The sequence below is a fragment of the Micromys minutus genome (genome assembly GCF_963924665.1).
Source record: "Micromys minutus genome assembly, chromosome: 13".
NCBI classification, from domain to species: Eukaryota; Metazoa; Chordata; class Mammalia; order Rodentia; family Muridae; genus Micromys; species Micromys minutus.
In genome coordinates, this window is record NC_137982.1 from 6,825,971 (window position 1) to 6,844,821 (window position 18,851).

Genomic DNA, 18,851 nt, shown 5'->3' on the forward strand with positions numbered 1-18,851 from the left:
GGTGCTGGGCTTCCCAGCATTCACCACTGCATGGTGACGAACAGCTCTTTAAACTATTGAAACCAGGCATGACCTAGAATAGTCCACAGTAGCTATCAGATAAGAAGTGCTCGATTTGGGGTGGGGACTCAGTTGTGGGTAGGATTTTTCAGCTCCTAAGCCTCTATTGCTTTCATGGTCTTAAAGTAAACACACATTAGGAGTGGGTGGTAGTGCCATCTGTTAATTCCAGCATTCCAAAGGCAGGGGGACCACTCTGAGTTCCAGGACAATTCCGGTTACCTAGCAAGGCACTGATTCAAAAAGAAAAATGAGTAAATAAAAGCAAACACAACTTTAAGCGCCTCCTGTATGCAGAGAGCCCAGGAAATTATAGGCGCGTCTAACACGGGGTGGGAGTGGGGGCTTACAGAGGTGAGTTTAAGGCAAAAATAGTTATTATGATAACCTTCATTGCTTGTGAGCCCACTGCAAATGCTACTAGGCTCAAGCCTAAATCTGCAAATCCCACAAATTTAACCCCCAGAGCATTGTAGCTTAGAAGAGGCAACTTAGAATTCCGAGGCAGTTAATGGATTTATTTGCAGCAAGATCATCTTTCCTTCAGGACTCGGTGCAGATTGTCTATGAGGACAGGAAAGAGCAGTCCTCTGGAGGGGAAACTTCTGAATTTCTGCTTTATTTGGCTTGGCAACCCTTGCTTCTGTCAAAGCCTTGTCTTTCCTGTTCTCTTTTCTGGGTTGGTGCATTATTTTAAGGTACTAGAGGGAATGAGTTGAGTGGATTTGAGCGACAATGTCCTTTAATCCTCTTTTTCTTTTTTTTAAGAATCTAGCCTTATGACGGGTGGTGGCGCGTGCCTGTAACCCCAGCAACCGCGTCGTTGATGCAGAAGGATCCAGAAGTTTGTGGCCAGCACTCAGACGCTTAAATGAGCTACACCCTCAAGTGAGTTGGTGCACGTACTTCGGACCGAAGATACCAGCTGTGGATTCTTCACCATGAAGTCCAGGAGGGCCTTGCCCGTGGGCAAAACAAAAACAAAAAAAAAAAAAACTGGGTTAGGAGCCCGCAGGAAAGAGCGATCTGGCCGAAGGATGTGGCGATCAATCAAGCCTTGGAGTCCGGTGAGCTGGCCGAGGGGCGGGGTGAAGTGGCCTAGAGAGGGGACGACAGAGGTAGCGATGGGGAGGGGCGAATTGGTTGTGGGGCGGAACTATCTAGTCCTGTGGTTGGGCGAACGGGACGTGGGGAGGGGCGAGTTAGTCGTGCAGAAGGAAGATCTGGAGTTGCCGAGTGAACAGGCCGTGGGGCGGGGTAATCCGGTCTTGGGGAGGGGTGAGCTAGGCGTGGAGAGGTGTGAGCAGGCCCTGGAGAGGGCCGTGAAGGCTGTGGGGAGGGGGGATCTGGATGTGGGACGGAGTGAGCTGGCTGTGGGATGCGGCACTGGGGAGGGACTGTCTGTCTGTGGAGCGGGATGAGCCAGTCTCGGGGCGGGGTGAAATGGCCTTGAGGCGGAGCGAGCTTGAGTCCAACCCCCTCCAGTCTTGGGGAAGTGACGTGTGCGGACAAAGGCAGAGGCCGCGAGGTGTCTGGTCCGGTAGAGTGGTGGCCCCTGCCGCGGGTTACGGTCTTTGCCAGCCTCTTCCTCAACCCGTCCTTGTCTCTCAGGTCCCTGGAGCCCCTAACTAGGTGAGTAGTGTGAGGCTGGCAGAGGGGACGCGCGGCCAGGGAGGAGGGAGGTTCTCACCCCAACTGTCTAAAGCGGTGAGGCCCTGTCGTCAAGTGACCAGGGCCTGGCTCACGTGCATGTCCCACGGAGGCTCACCGACCAGACCTGGGCAGGTAACCACGGATTGGGTTAAAGGAATCCACGTTGTTGGAGGCTGGCAAGACATACCTTCCTCAACGGCGCCTGTAAATCACTTTCCAGTCCTCAGTTTCCCCTCTGAGATAAAGAAGCAACCACTGCAAGGTTGGTGTGAGGAATCGGCGCAGGGCTTGGCTCACGTCCTCGCAGTTAAATGTTTGGATGCACAGGTTGCTGTCACGTTTAACTGCTTACAGCTCTGGCCAACATAGTTACTGCCATGAGCCCTTGGGGCCAAGGTCAGCCTCTTTTCGGGGAGACTGCGATCTCGAGAAGTCCAGGCTTTGCTGCTCCACGAACTGTGTGATCATTTTGGTCTTTGATCCTTTTGATAATGGCCTAGAACAGGTGATGTCACAGGCCTTGGTTGAGATGATGTCGCTGATGGCAGTAATGCATGGGCTGGTCATTCAGTGCTTGGGGACTAACGCCTAAGAGGGTCCAGGACTAAGAAACCTGAATCCAGTCCATCCTTTTGGTCCTTCTTTCCCAAGTGGTGTTTTAAGACACATCGTTTCCTTGAACTGGTTTCTCTGTGTGTGCGTGCGTGTGTGTGTGTGTGTGTGTGTGTGTGTGTGTGTGTGTGTGTGTGTGCTATGTGGGGTACTTGTGGAATGTTCTGCTGAAGGCCAGAAGCCACATAATCGAAAGGTCAGTGTCTGCTGCTGTGTGGTAGTTCTGGGTGTACAGGGAGCTTGTTTGCACGTTCTGGACTGACCATTAGTGCACCGGCCACGTGACATCATAGGTGGGTCCCAACTTTACCAGGGTCTGTGTATTTTGGAGATGTTAACACTTTCCTTACTTGATCTTTTTAATTATGTTTGAGCATGGCGGAGGTGGTGGCAGAGGCAGGTGGATCCTGGGTTACAGAGTGAGTTCTAGGACAGTCAAGGGCACTCAGAGAAACCCTCTCCCAAAAACCAGAAAGAAAGGAAGGAAAAGAAAAAATTGTGCTTTAAGATTTATGTATTTTATGTATATGAGTACACTGTCGCTCTCTTCAGACACACCGGAAGAGCACACTGGATTCCATTGCAGACAGTTGTGAGCCACCATGTGGTTGCTGGGAATTGAACTCAGGACCTCTGGAGTAGTTGGTGATCTTAACTGCTGAGCCATCTCTCCAACCCCCGTGTTTGAGGCTTTTTAAAAAGAATCTCTTATTTTTATATTTGATTTATATTTGATTATATGTCTGTGGGGGAAATACACACACACACACACACACACACACACACACATATGCATGCAGAGTCCTTGAAGGCCAAAAGATGGTATCAGATCACCAGGAACTGGAGTGACTGGTGGTTTCAAGCTGGTCAATTGTGGGATGTTGAGAAGAGCAGCCAGTGCTCTAACAGCTGAACCTGATAGTGGGAATCTATCAAGCTCAAGAAAGTATATGCCTTACCCAGTGGAACCTGCAATTCTGAGGCTCGCTTAATAACTACTGCTTTTCTATGAAGTTCAGAGTGAGTTCCAGACCAGCCATGGTCTCATAGTGAAGAGGAGGAGGAAAAACACTGAGGTCCAGCGTAGGCATAATAGGTTTCCTCCTGTGTTGTTCAAATGCTGATTTCTCCGTCCTCTGTACGCCTTGCTATGTGGACACAGCACTGTAATGCTTATACCAAGAATCTCCAGTCTTAAGTCTGGGTAACAGTTTTTACCATTTATTCTCTGCCTTGTCAATCAATTCTGATCACCCAATGGCTGGGCAGAATAGAGAATAGGGCGGAACATCTGCCAACCAGAGGAAGGAGAGGGAGAGATTCAGATCATCCAGGAGGATGGAGAATTTGGAGCACCTGAGGAGAGGTTCAGGAGAGAGATCACGTGGGATGAGGCTGGTGGCAGCCTGTTTACCATAGAAGGCTAAGGTAGAGCTTTTAACTGCTCAGCTACTGAGATGCAGATTTAAATAAATCTTGGCTTTCTTTGTGTTATTAGGGACTAGGTGAAGGTAAAGAAATGCATACAGCCCGTTTAAATTCACTGTTTATGTTTATGCTAAGAATAATTTATAGCAGAGTATCTTTCTTGTTTTTTATTCATTTATTTTGAGAGGTGGAGGTGAGGGGCTGCCCAACTGCAGCCCAAGTTGCTTCTTCTTCCTTTTTTTTTTTTAATTCATTTTTTGACAGTGTTTCAAGTAGTCTAAAAGTAACTTTGTAGCCAAGTCTGATTTTGAACTCCTGACCTGCCTGCTTCAGCCTTTGAAGTGCTGGGATTATAATCAGGCATCCACAGCATGTCCAGTTTGGGGGGGGGTCCTGAGGCTTGAGCCCGGGTTTTTGTGCATATTAGGCAAACACTGCCAACTGAAATGTTTTTGGTTTCTTGAATCAGGGTCTTACTGTGTAGTTAAACTAGTCTTGATCCGCTGATCCTTCTGCCTCAGACTCCGGAATACTAGGAGTATACCCGTGTAACACACCATATTTGCCAAGGGTCCTTTCTATCTGAGCTTGTACAGCTGGTAGGCAGAGCCGGATTCCAAGCCAGTCCGCCCTACTGTTGAGAGGAGGACATAAACCCACTGAAGGACCAGGCCTGACTTCAGGAGGGAAGACATCTGTTCCAGGAACTGACCATAAAACCCTCCCCAAGTCATCAGTCTAAGGAGCGAGGCCATAACTCACCAGATCCAGGAACAGACCATAAATCCCAAGAACGAGGCCATAAAATGCCTCATCCAAAGAACCAGGAGATAACCACAAGTATAGGGAACAATCGTATCTTAGGATGGGTCATCTGTGTTGGACAGTCTTGTATGATTTGGGTATCTTATCCTGTGGTTAGGTATTCACGACACAAAAATGCAGTCCACTGACCACCTAGACACAATCAGAAAGCCAATCAGAAAGTGACCCAAGTGACATCTCTAGCACTCACCAGGAAAGTTTTAGATTACCTAATTCCAGCCGAAAGTCCCCTAGTTCCCTATAAGATGCCCTGCACATCTCTTTCTGGTGTGGCCACCTCTGTCTGCATGCAGACTTCTTGCTTTCTTGAAATAAAAAGACTCTTGCCAATTGCATATGTGAGTGGTGGTCTGCATTTGGCGCTTTCAGACTTAACATTTTGATGCATGGGCCAGGAAGCACCCCCAAGACCTTCGTCACATTGAGTGTTTGACCACTGGCTGGTAAGTGAGTAAGTACTCTGTGTCCCTGTATGTCCAGACGGTCTGAGTCTGTGGGTGGCTTAAGCCAATTACTGGAGGCCCCAGGTGGTCCAGGCAGACGCACCGGTGGAAGCCACACCACTCTGACACACTTGAAGGACACTTGAAGGTAGGTCCCACCTGAAAGGGACTTGATCCCACCGGTAGTTCTGATAGAACGGTGCAGGTTGGACCTACTCGAGGGACAGGCCTTCATTCTGAACTTTGGATCTTTTTCACATGCTGTACCAGTGTATTTCTGTATGTACCATCCTTTTGTGTCCGTCTATTTGCAACTGCCTTGATTCTAGAAATGGGCCAAACTAGTTCCACTCCCTTGAGTCTTATGTTAGATCATTTCAAGGAAGTTTGTAAATTAGCAGCCAGCCGAAGACCTCATATAGGAAAGAAAAAAGCTGCCTGTCTTTTGCAGAAACTACTGGCCCATGTGGGATAGACTAAAGTTTAAGGACATTGTCTATGGATAGCCAGGCCACCTGCACTAGGCTGTCTCTATAACCACCTATCAGACCCTAGTGAAAGAGCCTCCTGCTTGGTTAAAACCCCACCTTCCTCCCTCTAGGACCATGACAGTGGAGAAAAGGAGAGAGGTCCCCAGGCCATCAGTGCCCCTCTATGCCATCCTGCTCCCCTCAGGAGATGTTGAAGAGGAAGTTCTCTCTCCATTCCCCTGTTACCAACCATCAGGAAATCTGAGGGAGGGTGCCGCAGGAGAGGAAATGGGGCTGGGGGGTGGGGAAGTTTTGGCAAGAAGAGCCAGTAGGGAAAATGGCATGCATACTAAGTATGCTGTACCATCCTGGATCTTAAGGGTGAGTTTCAGCTTGGCCCTTCTTTGTCTTTGAGTGGCTAGGCCCAGATGAAGGATACAGTGGACAGCTGAATTGGACACAGTCCAAGGGTTCAAAAACTCCCCTAGCATCTTTGATGAGGTTCTCCATGAGGATTTGGGCAAGCACAGCAAACCCACCCAAATGCCAGTCTGTTGCAGTATTTGGACGACTTGCTAATTGCTGCTGACACTATGGGGGGCCTGTAAAGCCACCTCTAAGGAACTCCCCGAAACATTGGGAAGACAGGGGTACCATGTGTCTGCCAAGAAAGTTTAGCTTTGACAACTCGAGAAACCTACCTAGCATATGTACTCAAGATGTGGGGAGGATGGTTGTCGATAGATCATCTATTAATAGAAGATCTATTCTAAGGATCTCTGGCTTACCAATCTCCGAGAAATAAGGCAGTTCCTGGGGAAAGCTGGGGTCCTTGGGTTTGCTGAATTGGCCCGTCCTCTGTATGAGGCAACCAGTGGAGAAAAAGCTTCATTGGAATGGACTAAGCAAATGGAGGAGACATTTAGCAATGTGAAAGCCACCTACAAGATGCTTCTGCACGGACCTTGCCAGAAGTTGCCAAGCCACTTAAGTGTGGACGAAGAGAAAGGATTCGCAAAAAGGGTTCTGAACCGATCTCTCGGGCCCTGGAGAAGACCAGTGCCATATCTGTCAAAAAGACTGGACCCAGTGGTGACTGAATGGCCTCTGTCCAGATTAGTGGCTACAGCCTTGCTGGTCAGAGACAAGCTAACTGTGTTCCAGACCCTTGAGGTGACTAGCCATTGAAGGAGTTCACAAGCATCCCCCTGACGGGTGGCTGACCAATGCCAGGCTGGCCCATTACCAGGCTATGTTCCTGAACCCTCCCCGAATCAAGTTCAGTAGCAGCAGCACCCTTAACCCGGCAACCCTGATCCCTGGCCTGGACCTGGATGGTCCCTTACATGGCTGCTCAGATTCTGAGCCACCTACAAGGGACAAGACTGAACCTCAAGGCCCTACAGCTAGGCCAAGAAAAAAAGAACTCTTATTTACAGACAACCTGTATGTTTTTGCATCCGTGTGTGCTCATGGGGCCATCTACAAAGAAAGAGGGCTTCTCACCTCGGAAGGAAAAACTCTCAAAAATAGCTGGAGATCCTGAACCTTCTGCCAACAGTGTGGCTATCTGAGAAAGTAACAGTCACACACTGCCCAGGACACCAAAAGGGAGACAACCATCCTTAGAGGAAACAACTAGGCCAATATGATGGCCCAGGAGGCAGCAGTCCAGGTCACCACTACCCTAGTGGCCTGGCTGCCCTGGGTGGTGACATCCATGTTGCCTGCACAGTGCATGCAAGGAAAGGGGGTGGTATAGGACCCCCATGATGGAAGGGTTAGCTTCCCCTCAGACTCTGCTAGCCAGAGAATGTGGCGTACACCAGAGCACCCACGTAGGGTAAAGAGTAGTACTCCAAAGAGTGCACCTTAAAGTCTTTGACCAAAACCAGAGGAAGCTATCACCTGGTGCTCCACCTGCCATGTAGTCAACGCCGAGCATGAAGAGACCTCCAGATTGGGGTCCAGGGAGAGGAACTGAGCCTGGAGAAAACTGGGAGACTGACTTTACAGAAGTCAAGCCTGACTTACACACATTCAGGTACTTGCTAGTGTTGATGGATACATTTTCCAGATGGACAGAGGACAATCCCACCAAACGTGAGACCACTGAGGTGGTGACCGAGAAGTTGTTAGAAGACATCATCCTGAGGTATGGCCTTCCTGTACTAATGTGGTCAGACAAGGGACCTGGCTGCTTTGTCTCTCGGGTAGCCCAAGAGTTAGTCAAGGCTGTGGGGACACATTGGAAACTCCATTGTGTGTACCATCCCCCAAAGCTCAGGTCAAGTAGAGAGAAGGAATCAGACCTTAAAGGAGGCCTTAAGTAAATTAACCCTCAGCTGGGTGTCTGGAGGTTTCTCCTTCCCTTCACTCACTTTAGGGTTCGGAATCCACCTATACTCTAGGATTAAGTCCCTTTGAAGTTGTGTGTGCTAGGACCCCACCTCTGCCACACAATATAAAAGCAGAAGTCCTAGCTGAATTGGATGATCAAAGGTTTCTTTCCTCCCTACGTGCCTTATTATGGGTATAGCATTCATTAAAAGTCACCAAGAGGAGACATTGGAGCTGGCTGGAAGGGACCATACATTTTAATCCTGACCACACTAAGAACAGTCAAGGTCGATGCGGTCCTGGTTTGGATACACCGCTCCCACGTAAAACCTGCTGACCACTGCACATCTGAGGCCAGCACTAGACTGGCGAGCTGCCGCCCACCCACAAGACCCACTAAGGCTAAGAACTCAAAAACTCGCCTCACATGCACCCTAAACAGTGGTGTGTCCCAAAGCGTTTTATCTGCCTATTCCTCACACTTGCTCGGCTGGGCCATCAGACTTCAGCAGATACAAGCCCTCATCAAGCTGTTTACCACCAAATGGATTCTAAGAGGCCCCAAAAGGTCCCATGAGACGTAGGGAGAGAGGTACAGACTTTGACATTGTCCGGTTCTGGGAATGCCACCTTTTTCAGGTTCAAGTGGTGCAGGAAGCTGTTTTTGCCCGACACCCGGGGAATTGGTGGGCTCAACGTGGGGGAGGAACCCCATCTCCATCCCTAACGGAAAAGGGACAAAAACAGGCTGGGAAGGTTTGGGCTTAATGGTGTGTCATGGGCACAATAGAGGACTCCTCTTCCAGAATAAAAAAGTCTCATCTGGAACCTATAGCTATAGGACCAGCAGCCGGCAGTGCCAACACCTGTCCTAAAAACCACAACTTCAGCCTCCGTTTCAGATCCCTCTTAGAAACCCAAGGGACAACGTAAACTCCATGTTAGGACCAGACCTGACTGCAGGAGGAAAGTCGTTCTTTCCAGGAACTGACCATACAACACCCCTGACCGCTGGGGTCGCTCCTTTTGTATGTGGCCAACACTGCGTGCAGGCATGCTGCTTTCTTGAGATACAAACGCTCTTGCTGATTGTGCGTGGGTGGTGGCTGCACAGCGCTGGAGACTTCGTTCTATCAGTCATCTGTTCTTTCTAGAAGGGGGTCTTACTCTGTAGCCCTGGCTGGTGTGCGGCTCGCTGTGTAAGCCAGACTGGCCTGGAACAGAGGTCCTTCTGCCTCTGTCTCCTGAGGGCCTCCACCATCACACCTGATCTGTTTTTGTTTTTCAAGGTAGTGTTTCTCTGTGCAGGCCTTGAACTCGGGATTCATCTGTCTCAGTCTTTGGAATGCTGGGATTGAAAGTGGGCCACCACACCCAGCACCCCACATACTTTCTAGCATATGTTAAAACTCTTTGTGGCTTTGGTCAGCCTCCCTCTTCTCTGTGTCTCCATCCCTCCCCTTCCCTTCTTGGAGTGCTCTGTCTTTGCACAGGGCCAACTGCTGTCCACACAGATTCAGAACAGCCTCTGCCTGCCATGATGCCAGCGTGGGGGCCTGTCACATAACACAGGTTCTGTTTAGTTAGCCTCTGGTTGCCACACTGCCTGGACCCTATCCATGTGCAGTTTCATGTAGTAGGGGAACACTTGTTTTGATTTTTCTCTTTTTTTCTTCTGAGACGGATTCTCGTCGTAGCCCTGGTTAGCCTGAAATTCTTTATGTAGACTAGGCTGGCCTCAAAGTCACAGAGATCAACCTGCCTCTGCCTCCCAATTGCTGGAATTTTAAATGATTTATTTATTTTATACATGTGAGTATACTGTCACTGTCTTCAGACACACCAGAAGAGGGCATCAGATCCCATTACAGATTGTTGTGAGCCACCACATGGTTGCTGGGAATTGAACTCAGGACCTCTGGAAGAGCAGTCAGTGTAATTAACCACTGAGCCATCTCTCCAGCCCCAACTCTTATTTTAAAAATGAAAAATGGAAAGTAGCCCCGAACCCTTTCAGAAGAGTGTGGTTGTGGTGGCACAGTGGGGGCTGGTGACAGATGAAGCTACTCTGCTTTTCTTGTGTCCCTTTCCCTTCCAGTCACAAAAGTACTTGGCAGAGGCCTCCCAGCAGCCCGCGCCCCTCCCCCACCCCATTCTGGTGTGAGCCTTTTTATTGTTTTCTTCTCTGGCCTTGCACTTCTGCTCCCAGATTCCTATGCTGACTGTTAAGTGTTGAGCGTGACTTAGGCGACACCACCTGTCATAGTGGTGTCCGAGTGGGTGGGGCGAGACCTGAAGCTCCAAGGCTGGCCAAGTTCCTGTGGCATCCTCGCTTTCTTGCCGACTCCAAGCTGGCACACCGTCGCCTCCTACGGGCCTTCCCCTGTCGTTAGCCTATCAGACATGACACTGAAGGCCCTCGTGGTGTGAAGTGTGAACCGCAGGGTTCTAGTGAAGGGAGAGCAGTGCCTGGACCCTTTGACCTGGGCAGGGTTCGTAGTTTCCGTGTCCCCCCAGATCCCTCTTCTGCACAGTGGGTTTCTTGGTTTCTGCTGTGTTTAGCAGCTTTCTGCTTCCTTGTTTCCTACTGGAAACCCAGATCCTCGAGGTAGCTGGGACAAAGGGGAGCCAGCACATCCCGCAGTTGTGATCCTGTATCTTCCACAACATATGAACAAGCTGGTGTGGGTGCTGCAGCCTAATCCTTACCGTTGGGGTCCTGTTTGTGCCTAGCTCGTGCCTGTGGCCACACAGCTTAGTGCTTGGCAGAGGAACTGCTCTGGCCTTTGCCGATCCTGAGGTGGTAGGTTATCGAGAGAGTCACATGGATGTCTGGGATGTTGGGATGGCTGCCTGGGTGGGTGGATATTGCTTTCTTGGGGCAGGTTTGTGCCTCACACCGTACAGCCTGTACCCTGGAGGTTTCCTGTCATCCAGTGCCCCCTCACCCTGCCTCTTCCATGTTCAGGGGAGCAGAGCAGTGGCTGGCGACTGTGCGGCTGGTGACGTCATGACAAGCGAGGTGATTGAAGATGAGAAACAGTTTTATTCGAAGGCCAAGACCTACTGGAAGCAGATTCCGCCCACGGTGGACGGCATGCTCGGGGGGTATGGCCACATCTCCAACATCGACCTCAACAGCTCCCGGAAGTTTCTGCAGAGGTTTTTAAGGGTAGGCAGGTCCGATGTCCTCTCCAGGAGAGGAGAGGCTGTGGCTCTGGTGGGGCAGTGTGGGGAGCCTCTTCCACACACCACCCTGCAGGTTTTCTGGTCATCTTGTTGGTCATTGCCAAGGCCCCGAAGAGCTAGGTGGTCACTGGGTGCGACTTGTGGACTGTGAGTTTTGTCTCAGGACCACAAGTCAGAAGCTGGCCATGTACTGGGAACTTAGCAGTCTGGGAATAGTCACTGCTGGGCCTAAGAGTGCTGAGGGATATGGGTAGTGACTGTCCTGTGACTCCTCCTCATGCAGCTGTCCGTCTGTGTCCTCCCTGTCTGTCTGTGTCAGCCCTGTGCAGCACAGGGGCAAGCCCTGCGGGAGGCCCTTACCCTTTCTTCACACGGCCTCTGGCCACCCCTAGAATCATCACCCTATGAGCTCCTGGGGGCTCTGGAGTGAAAGGTGATTGTGCACCTTTTTTTTCCAGCTGTCACCTTGAAGTGACCTTAGAAAGGGTTCCGCTTGCCCTTCAGTGACAGACCAGTGCAGGAGCCTGACTCAGCTTTCTGGGACTCACTGGGAAGGGCCCTGTGGGTCATACCTTGCCCCTATGTTTTAGGAAGGCCCGAACAAGACAGGGACATCCTGTGCCCTGGACTGTGGCGCCGGCATTGGAAGGATCACCAAGCGCCTGCTCCTGCCGCTCTTCAGGGTGGTCGACATGGTTGACGTGACGGAAGACTTTCTGGCCAAAGCCAAGACCTACCTGGGGGAAGAGGGCAAGAGAGTGAGGAACTACTTCTGCTGTGGACTGCAGGACTTCAGCCCTGAGCCCAGCTCCTATGACGTGATCTGGATCCAGTGGGTGATAGGTAAGGGTCCTGCTGCTCTTCCTCAGATGCACCGTGCTCCCTGCCACTCAGGTGCTCCACCGGCCTGGTTCCGCTCCTACAGTGAGCTGGCCAGCTGGATAGCGGCCCCCTCCCGCTTCCTAGGACTATGAGGAGATACCTGAAGCCAGCTGAATAGCAGCTTTCTAGATGGGGCCATCTTAAATGTTCGGTGACTCTAATTTGGAGATGTGAAAATGAGCTTTGTAAGGATTTATTTTTAAATGTTTATCTCAGGAACTAGAGAAATGGCTCAGCAGTTAGGAGCACTGGTGGTTCTTGCAAAGGACCTTGCTTCCCTTCATAGTACCCAGATGGTGACTGACCATTTCTGTCTGTCTAATCTACTTACCTACCTATTTACCTATCTATCTATCTACCTACCTTCCTATCTATCTATCTATCTATCTATCTATCTATCTATCTATCTATCAATCTATCTACCTACCTGTCTATATCTACCTACCTACCTATCATCTATCTACCTACCTATCTATGTATCTATGTCTCTCCTTACTTAGGTTGGTCTCCTGCCAAGTGGTGGAGTGCCATGGTGCACAGCCAGGCCAGGGATGTAACTGCACTCCTGCTGTTTGCAGAGGGGGTTGGGGGTGTCTTAGTCAGGGTTTCTATTCCTGCACAAAAAACATGAACAAGAAGTAAATTGGGGAGGAAGGGGTTTATTCAGCTTACACTTTCACATGCTGTTTATCACCAAAGGAAGTCAGAACTGGAACTCACACAGGGCAGGAACTTGGAGGCAGGAGTTGGTCCAGAGGCCATGCTACTGGATTGCTTCCCCTGGCTTGCTCAGCTTGCTTTCTTATAGAACACAGTACTGCCAGAGATGGCCCTCCCCCCTTGATCACTAATTGACAAAATGCCTTACAGCTGGATCTCATGGAGGCATTTCCTCCAGGGAGCCTCCTTGTTCTGGGATAACTCCAGCTTATGTCAAGTTGGCAAAACCAGCCAGTGTACGGGGGATGCCTGTGTGACCTGACAGCTCATCTGGATTGCTATGCACACAGCTGACCTTGTAGCACATGCCATAGGGGGCTGCATAATACTGCTGGGAACACTGGGAGCTTGACTCTTTTGTTTGGGGGGTTTCGGCTCCACCCTCCGATCTAGATATGATGGACAGGTGTCAGCTGTGCTTTTGTGTGGATGATGCCCAAACTCTGGTCTCTTTTGACATGAGATAGGTCTTAAGATCAGGAGAGACAACAGCTTGCTGGGCTTGTGCTCACATCTCTGTTCTCCCCAGGCCACCTGACGGACCAGCACCTGGCTGAGTTTCTGCGCCGCTGCAAGCGGGGCCTGCGCCCCAATGGCATCATCGTCATCAAAGACAACATGGCCCAGGAGGGTGTGATCCTGGACGATGTGGACAGCAGTGTGTGCCGTGACCTCGAGGTGGTTCACCGGATCATCCGCAGTGCAGGCCTCAGCCTCCTGGCCGAGGAGCGCCAGGAGAACCTGCCAGATGAGATCTATCACGTCTACAGCTTCGCCCTGAGATGAAGCCAGCGCTGGCAGGACAAGAGACACACCCGCCATCCATTGACTCCAGTGGGAAAGGACAAGCCCCAGGGGAGGTGTGCCCTGGACTGGGGCAGTGCAGCCCTGTCACTCCAAAGCACCCTGGCAACTCCCTACAGGGCCTATGGGAAGCTGAGTTGTCACCCACTGGTCTAGCTGCCTAAGGGGAAAGACTTGTTCTTGGTTGCCTAGGACCGGAAGTGTGTGGACTGCTGTGTTCCGGGACAGCCAGGCAAGCCACACACGGTAAGGAGGTGCCACTTACAGGAATAGTCACATCCCCAAATCCTCTTGGTGATAGCAGCCTGCAGCTCCTTGGGAGCTCCTCCCTGATAGGGATGTGCAGCCAATAAAAGGGTGAGCCCTTGTTCCCAAATGCCCAGGCAGTCTGTGTGCGATGTATGTCAGATCATTTGAACATGACACACTAGGAGTCTAATCTTATAAATATATTTAATCATCTCTGCTCATTCCCAAAGGCATTTGTACAACCCGAAAGCCAAGCTGACTGGGAAGATCTTGTAAGGGCTCGGCACTAGGGTAGAGCCAGCTTCTGGTCTCAGCAGTGTATTCTGAGGAACCCCTCACAAGTCCTGCTGTGCCCATGATGCCTTTAAAAAGAAGGCACCATCCCCGAGACCTGGTGGCATGCGCAGAGCTACAACCAAGCACAGTGCCTGAGGACCGCAGGAGCAGCCTGTGGTGGCCTCAGCCGTGTCTCCAGTTCCTCAAAGGCACTGTGAGACCTGAGGCAGCAGAAATGGTAGGGCCTTCCTGGATGGGCCAGGAATTTTGGCACTGTCCCTGAAAAAACCAAGGCATGCCTCCCCCATGGGACCAAACACAGTTGCCAGAGATCTGAGGGGCCTGGTCAGCTCCTAATACAGAGGGCAGTCTGCACTGGCCCCTCCAGTTGTGAAATACCTAGAGGGAGGGGGTGGGAATCTCCCTGGAGGCAGCCATGCCTTTGGCCTCCAGGGCACCACCCTAGTGGTTTCAGAGCAGTTAAGGGCAAGCCTTGCCCAGGTAAAAGGACGCGCCGAAGGCTGTTAGAGGTGCCAGGTCTCCCCTCGGGCTGACTTCGGCTACCCCAGATCCATCCTGGGATTGTCAGCAGGTGTCTTCTGTACCACTGTGTGCACTGAGCAGGTACCACTTGAGCCTGTCAGGCAAGGGCAGCGCTTTGACCTTCGTGTCCACAGGCCACGGTCGCAGGCACAGCCGGATGGACACCCGGCACAGGTGTTTGAGAGGGGGCGGGAAGCTCTCAAGCTGCCTCAGGGAGTCATGAAGGGCCTGGATCTTCCCTGCTAAGCTACCCACAGGGTGGATGTTGAAGTTCTCAGGCAGCTGCAGCCTCTGGGAGCTAGTCACCATGAGGTCCAGCACGGTCTCAGCCTTATGCAGAAGCTCAGCGTGGCTGTCATCCTCGGCACAGCCCGGGTGCGAGCAGAGCCTCTCAAAAATGAGGTTGAAGCCGGACCAACAGGATGGACCGTGCAGGGAGCAGTTGTAGGCTGCCCCTGATTCCAGCAGAAAGCAGAGGAGCGGGAAGTGCAGCTTGAAGCTCTTGAGGCAGATGTGCGTGAGGGACTCATGGGCCGGGCACTCGCTGGGGTCAGCACCATGGGCCAGCAGAAGCTGTGTGACTTGGAAGCAGAAGCGGTTGATCATTGGGGCCTCCTCCTTGTCCCCACAGACAGTCTCACCGAGCAGGAAGATGATGCACGTGAATACAGTGTCCCCATCTTTGGTGGTAGCCTTGACGTCTGCCCCTGAAAGTCATGGGAACAGAAATGAGGGGTGACCAGCAGCCCTTACCAACCGTGTGTGTGTGTGTGTGTGTGTGTGTGTGTGTGTGTGTATGCTCAGCTGTGGGCAGATGGGGAACCTCACCTCCCTCCAGGAGGAGCCGGATGTTGTCTGTGTTGTGAATCTGCACTCCGTCGCTGCTGGCCAGGGCATGCAGTAGTGCCGTCTTCCCTACGAAGCAGAGGGAGGATGACACCCAGAGGTGGGTGGAAGCAGGATTCTTAGGGCTGAGGGAAGAGCCTGCTGGCTTAATTTTATCCACACAAAAACAGCAACAAAAGGGCCAAGCAAGACCCGTCTGCATCCACACACAGATGCTGCATATACTCACCTCTGAAAGATGTCTCCTAGGGCAGTGTGCAGACAGTGACCACACTCTTTCCAGAACCTCTGGGTTCTAGACTCAGGTAGACTGGCACCTGGGCCAGCACCCAGACACCTGCCTGTCTTTCCCAAACCCTTAACAGCATCCAGCTCCAAGGATGGCCAGTCTCCCACCGTGGCACCTAATTTTTATTATCTTACATATGATTGCTTTGCCTGCATGATGTATGTTTGTGTACCATACAAGGTCATCAGATTTCCTGGAACTACCGTTACAGACAGCTGTGCACTGTCATATAGGTGCCGGGAACTGAACTGGGTCCTCTGGAAGAAGCCCATGCTCTTAACCGCTAAGCTGCCTCTTACCATTCTTGTCAGCTGCATTGACATCTGCTCCAAGATCCAAGAGACGCTGTAGGCAGGGCAGGCGTTCGGGTTCCTCACTGGCCAGATCCAAGGGGCTGCTCTCATGGATCTGAGCCAAAGGGGATAGCAGCCATGTTGCCTGGGGCCTGGAAGGCCCGTTGGTAAACCTACTAAACATACCCAAGACTGGAGCTGTCTCTTACCCGGTCCCTCCGGTTGATGTCGGCCCCGTGGCGCACCAGCAACTCCACCATGTCAGGCTGGTTTCTCAGGACAGCGATGTGGAGGGCTGTGTAGTAGGTAACAGGGTCTGAAGGCAAGGAAGTTCTGGTTAGTCTGTTTTCGAAGGTTCGGGACCTAGCCTCAGAGCCTCTGCCCAGCACGCCCCACCTCAAGTGTGAAGATGAGGTCCTTGTGTGTTCCAATAGGAATGCAACTCACCTCCACTGGCTCCAGTTCCCTTACCCCAGGGCTGTTCCTGAGAATGCACAGCGAGCTTAGCAGCCCAACCAGTCTTTGTTTTCCTGAGCCAGGGTCACACTAGCCAGGTAGCCCAAGGTCACTAGAGATCCTTTCTGCTCAGCCTTCTGAATGTGTCCCAGAGCCAGGCCACTTGACCATGTGGAAGGGCTTTGGAACACCCCTGCTTCCTTATCTGTAGCTTGCAGGATTCCCAAGTTCCCTGCAGCCTTTGAGCCTGCTTCCCAATGAGAGACATGAAGGCATGTGTGGGGGTCAGCGCTGGCCCCCACTGGCTCATAGGCAGCCCTACCTGTCTCCTACATCCAGGGGTGACAGCTAATGGCAAGGCAGGTGTCTGGTACATCATCATCCCTGATGCCTATGGAACCTGTGCAGCCTGCTGTAACTGACACCTAGTGTGGCTTATCCTCCCACCTCTAGGGCCAGAGCAAAACCTGCAGGACAGCTCAGAGTAGAGAAAATCACCTTCCCTTAGCTCTGGGCACTGCTAGTGTATTTTCTCCGCGGCAGAGGATGTGGAACAGAGGTGCTAAGGGGCCCCAGAAAGCCACCCAAAGGAAAAGAACAAGGGAGGTTGCCCTGGAGACGAAGGGAAGCAGAGGTCAGGCCTGGCTGCCTAGCCCTGCTCACCCCACCCCTATCCTCAGGATGCTGCTGACCTTCAAAGTTTAGGTTGGCCCCGCTCTGCAGGAGGACAGCAGCTGCCCGGGTCAGGCCCAGCTCAGCCATCTTCAGCAAAGCATTGCTCACACCTTCCTGGTAGAATGGGGAGTGAGCCTTCTGTTCCAGCAGCTCGGTAAGGACCAGGATCCGGCTCTCCTCGCAGGAAGCGTAACTATGCACCAGGAGGCAGAAGAGAGAAAGTGGGACTCTTGGGGACCATAGCCTGCATGCCCTTCCAAAACCACCCACACAAACGTCATGCTCCGTGGGGCACAACTCTTTCTTGGTCAAAAGCGTGAAGTGATTTCAAAGCCATCCTTCAACTTGTGGTCAAAGGGCTGGCTCTGTTCAGTCACCTCTCACACCAGCTTCGGGGTGGCCCTAAAGTTCTCACCCTTCTTAGACAAAACTACCTACTGTGTGCTTCTTGGGCCTAGACACTGTCTGCTCCATACATTACCCCAGCTCTGACAACAGCTCAAACACCACCTTCAGAGTCACCTTCTTGTCACGACTGTCCTCACTTGCCCTTCTTCCTAATCTCACCCACCAGACCTCTTGTAACAGGTGGGACCCAAGATCTGACCACACGCTTATCTGGGGCAGCCCTCTTGAATATGCTAGGTTCTGCCAAGGGAGGGCAGTAGCGCCTTGTTGTGCAGCCCTACGGCCCCGCCTCCAAGTTCTGGAAAATGCCTGGCACTGCATTTACGGAGTAGGCCGCAGAAGAGCTGATGTGGTTTAGAAAAGACATCCTTGGTAACACTGAACGTCTGCAATCCCGGTTCTCACAATGCTATCCCTCTTCCCCACCCTAACCCCTGCATCCCACACCACGATGCCGGTGTGAGTGCTCGCCAGACTCTGTGGCACAAACACTCCGAAGGCGTAGCGCTCCGAGTACCCAAGGAACTCTGCACAGGGCACACGGACCACACCGGCTTGCTTCCCCACAGGCTCTCGGAGTGGCCTGCTGTTTGCAGAAAGCGCTGTCGGCCCCAGCCAGGACGTCTCTTCCCGCATCCATGCACAGGGAGGGGCGCCGGGGCCCAGGCCCTCTGCCCTGCAAGACGCTGCGAACCCGCCTCAGGCTGGAGCTCGAGCTCGCAGCCACGCAGCTCCCGCCGCGACAACCACAGGGGACCGCAGGGACTCACTCGTCCAAGGGCTCCTGCCGCTCCAGATCCTGGATGCCCAGGGCGCCCAGGATGGCATCCACCAGGGGCTGGTACTCGAAGATGATCCTGCGGAAGCCGTGCAGGAATGGCATGGCGTAGGCCGCGTGTCCCGACACCCACTCGCCACCACCTCCCGATCTACCGGTTCAGACCCCGCGCCGGTGAGCAGGGCCTCCTCCCAGGCCGCAGTTCCGCACCGGAAGTTATCCTACCGCCCCTACTACCGGTCCGTGCGGGCCTTTGAGGGTGCGTGTGCATTTACAGTGCCCCCTGCCGACGGGGAGGACCTCGCGGCGATCATTACGGCCCGGCTCCACCCCTCCCTGAAATTCCCCGCGAGGCCGCTGGAAGGAGTCCGAGCTCTGGGAGGGCGTGTGGCCCTGCAACCGACCGGCTCCCGCCAGAAGTGTGACACAGTCCCTGATGGGAGCCCGGACTCTGCTTTCCGCAGCCTATTTGACTTTGGCCACTCTCTAAGGAAGGGCTGCAACCACCTCAGTCTCTCTACTCTGTGGCGTGATGAGGACATTGCACCCCAACTCTTTCCCACAGACACTGGGGACAGTTCCTTATTCTCTGTCCCTTGACCCCTGGCCAAA

General features: G+C 52.4%; 2 protein-coding genes across 3 annotated transcripts; one reads left to right on the forward strand and one right to left on the reverse strand.

The window, feature by feature from the left end:
- Window positions 1-1,552: 1,552 nt before the first annotated feature.
- On the forward strand, window positions 1,553-13,792 carry NTMT1 (N-terminal Xaa-Pro-Lys N-methyltransferase 1). 2 transcript variants are annotated; one of them, XM_080927160.1, is made up of 4 exons: window positions 1,553-1,692; window positions 10,800-11,003; window positions 11,611-11,863; window positions 13,152-13,792. In XM_080927160.1, the coding sequence occupies exons 2-4, from the start codon at window positions 10,842-10,844 to the stop codon at window positions 13,406-13,408; spliced, it is 672 nt and encodes a 223-aa protein (XP_080783286.1). In that variant the 5' UTR covers window positions 1,553-1,692; window positions 10,800-10,841; the 3' UTR covers window positions 13,409-13,792. The 2 variants fall into 2 exon arrangements, with proteins under 2 accessions (XP_080783286.1, XP_080783287.1); XM_080927161.1 differs by having other exon boundaries at window positions 10,800-10,939; window positions 11,703-11,863.
- ASB6 (ankyrin repeat and SOCS box containing 6) lies at window positions 13,786-18,433 on the reverse strand. Its single transcript, XM_080927159.1, has 6 exons — window positions 18,232-18,433; window positions 17,071-17,246; window positions 16,132-16,238; window positions 15,929-16,037; window positions 15,323-15,409; window positions 13,786-15,201 (listed from the first exon to the last, which is right to left on the reverse strand). The coding sequence occupies exons 1-6, from the start codon at window positions 18,342-18,344 to the stop codon at window positions 14,537-14,539; spliced, it is 1,257 nt and encodes a 418-aa protein (XP_080783285.1). The 5' UTR covers window positions 18,345-18,433; the 3' UTR covers window positions 13,786-14,536.
- Between the last annotated feature and the right edge of the window lie 418 nt (window positions 18,434-18,851).

Excerpts from the sequence above, each read along its gene's own strand:
- NTMT1 (XM_080927160.1), top strand. The coding sequence starts at position 10,842 with ATGACAAGCGAGGTGATTGAAGATGAGAAACAGTTTTATTCGAAGGCC. Across the intron at positions 11,004-11,610 it reads TTCTGCAGAGGTTTTTAAGG|GAAGGCCCGAACAAGACAGG; the intron begins GTAGGCAGGTCC and ends CCTATGTTTTAG. Across the intron at positions 11,864-13,151 it reads CTGGATCCAGTGGGTGATAG|GCCACCTGACGGACCAGCAC; the intron begins GTAAGGGTCCTG and ends TGTTCTCCCCAG.
- ASB6 (XM_080927159.1), bottom strand. The coding sequence starts at position 18,344 with ATGCCATTCCTGCACGGCTTCCGCAGGATCATCTTCGAGTACCAGCCC. Across the intron at positions 17,247-18,231 it reads CGGCAGGAGCCCTTGGACGA|TTACGCTTCCTGCGAGGAGA; the intron begins GTGAGTCCCTGC and ends CCTGGTGCATAG. Across the intron at positions 15,202-15,322 it reads CCGGCTCCTCCTGGAGGGAG|GGGCAGACGTCAAGGCTACC; the intron begins GTGAGGTTCCCC and ends CATGACTTTCAG.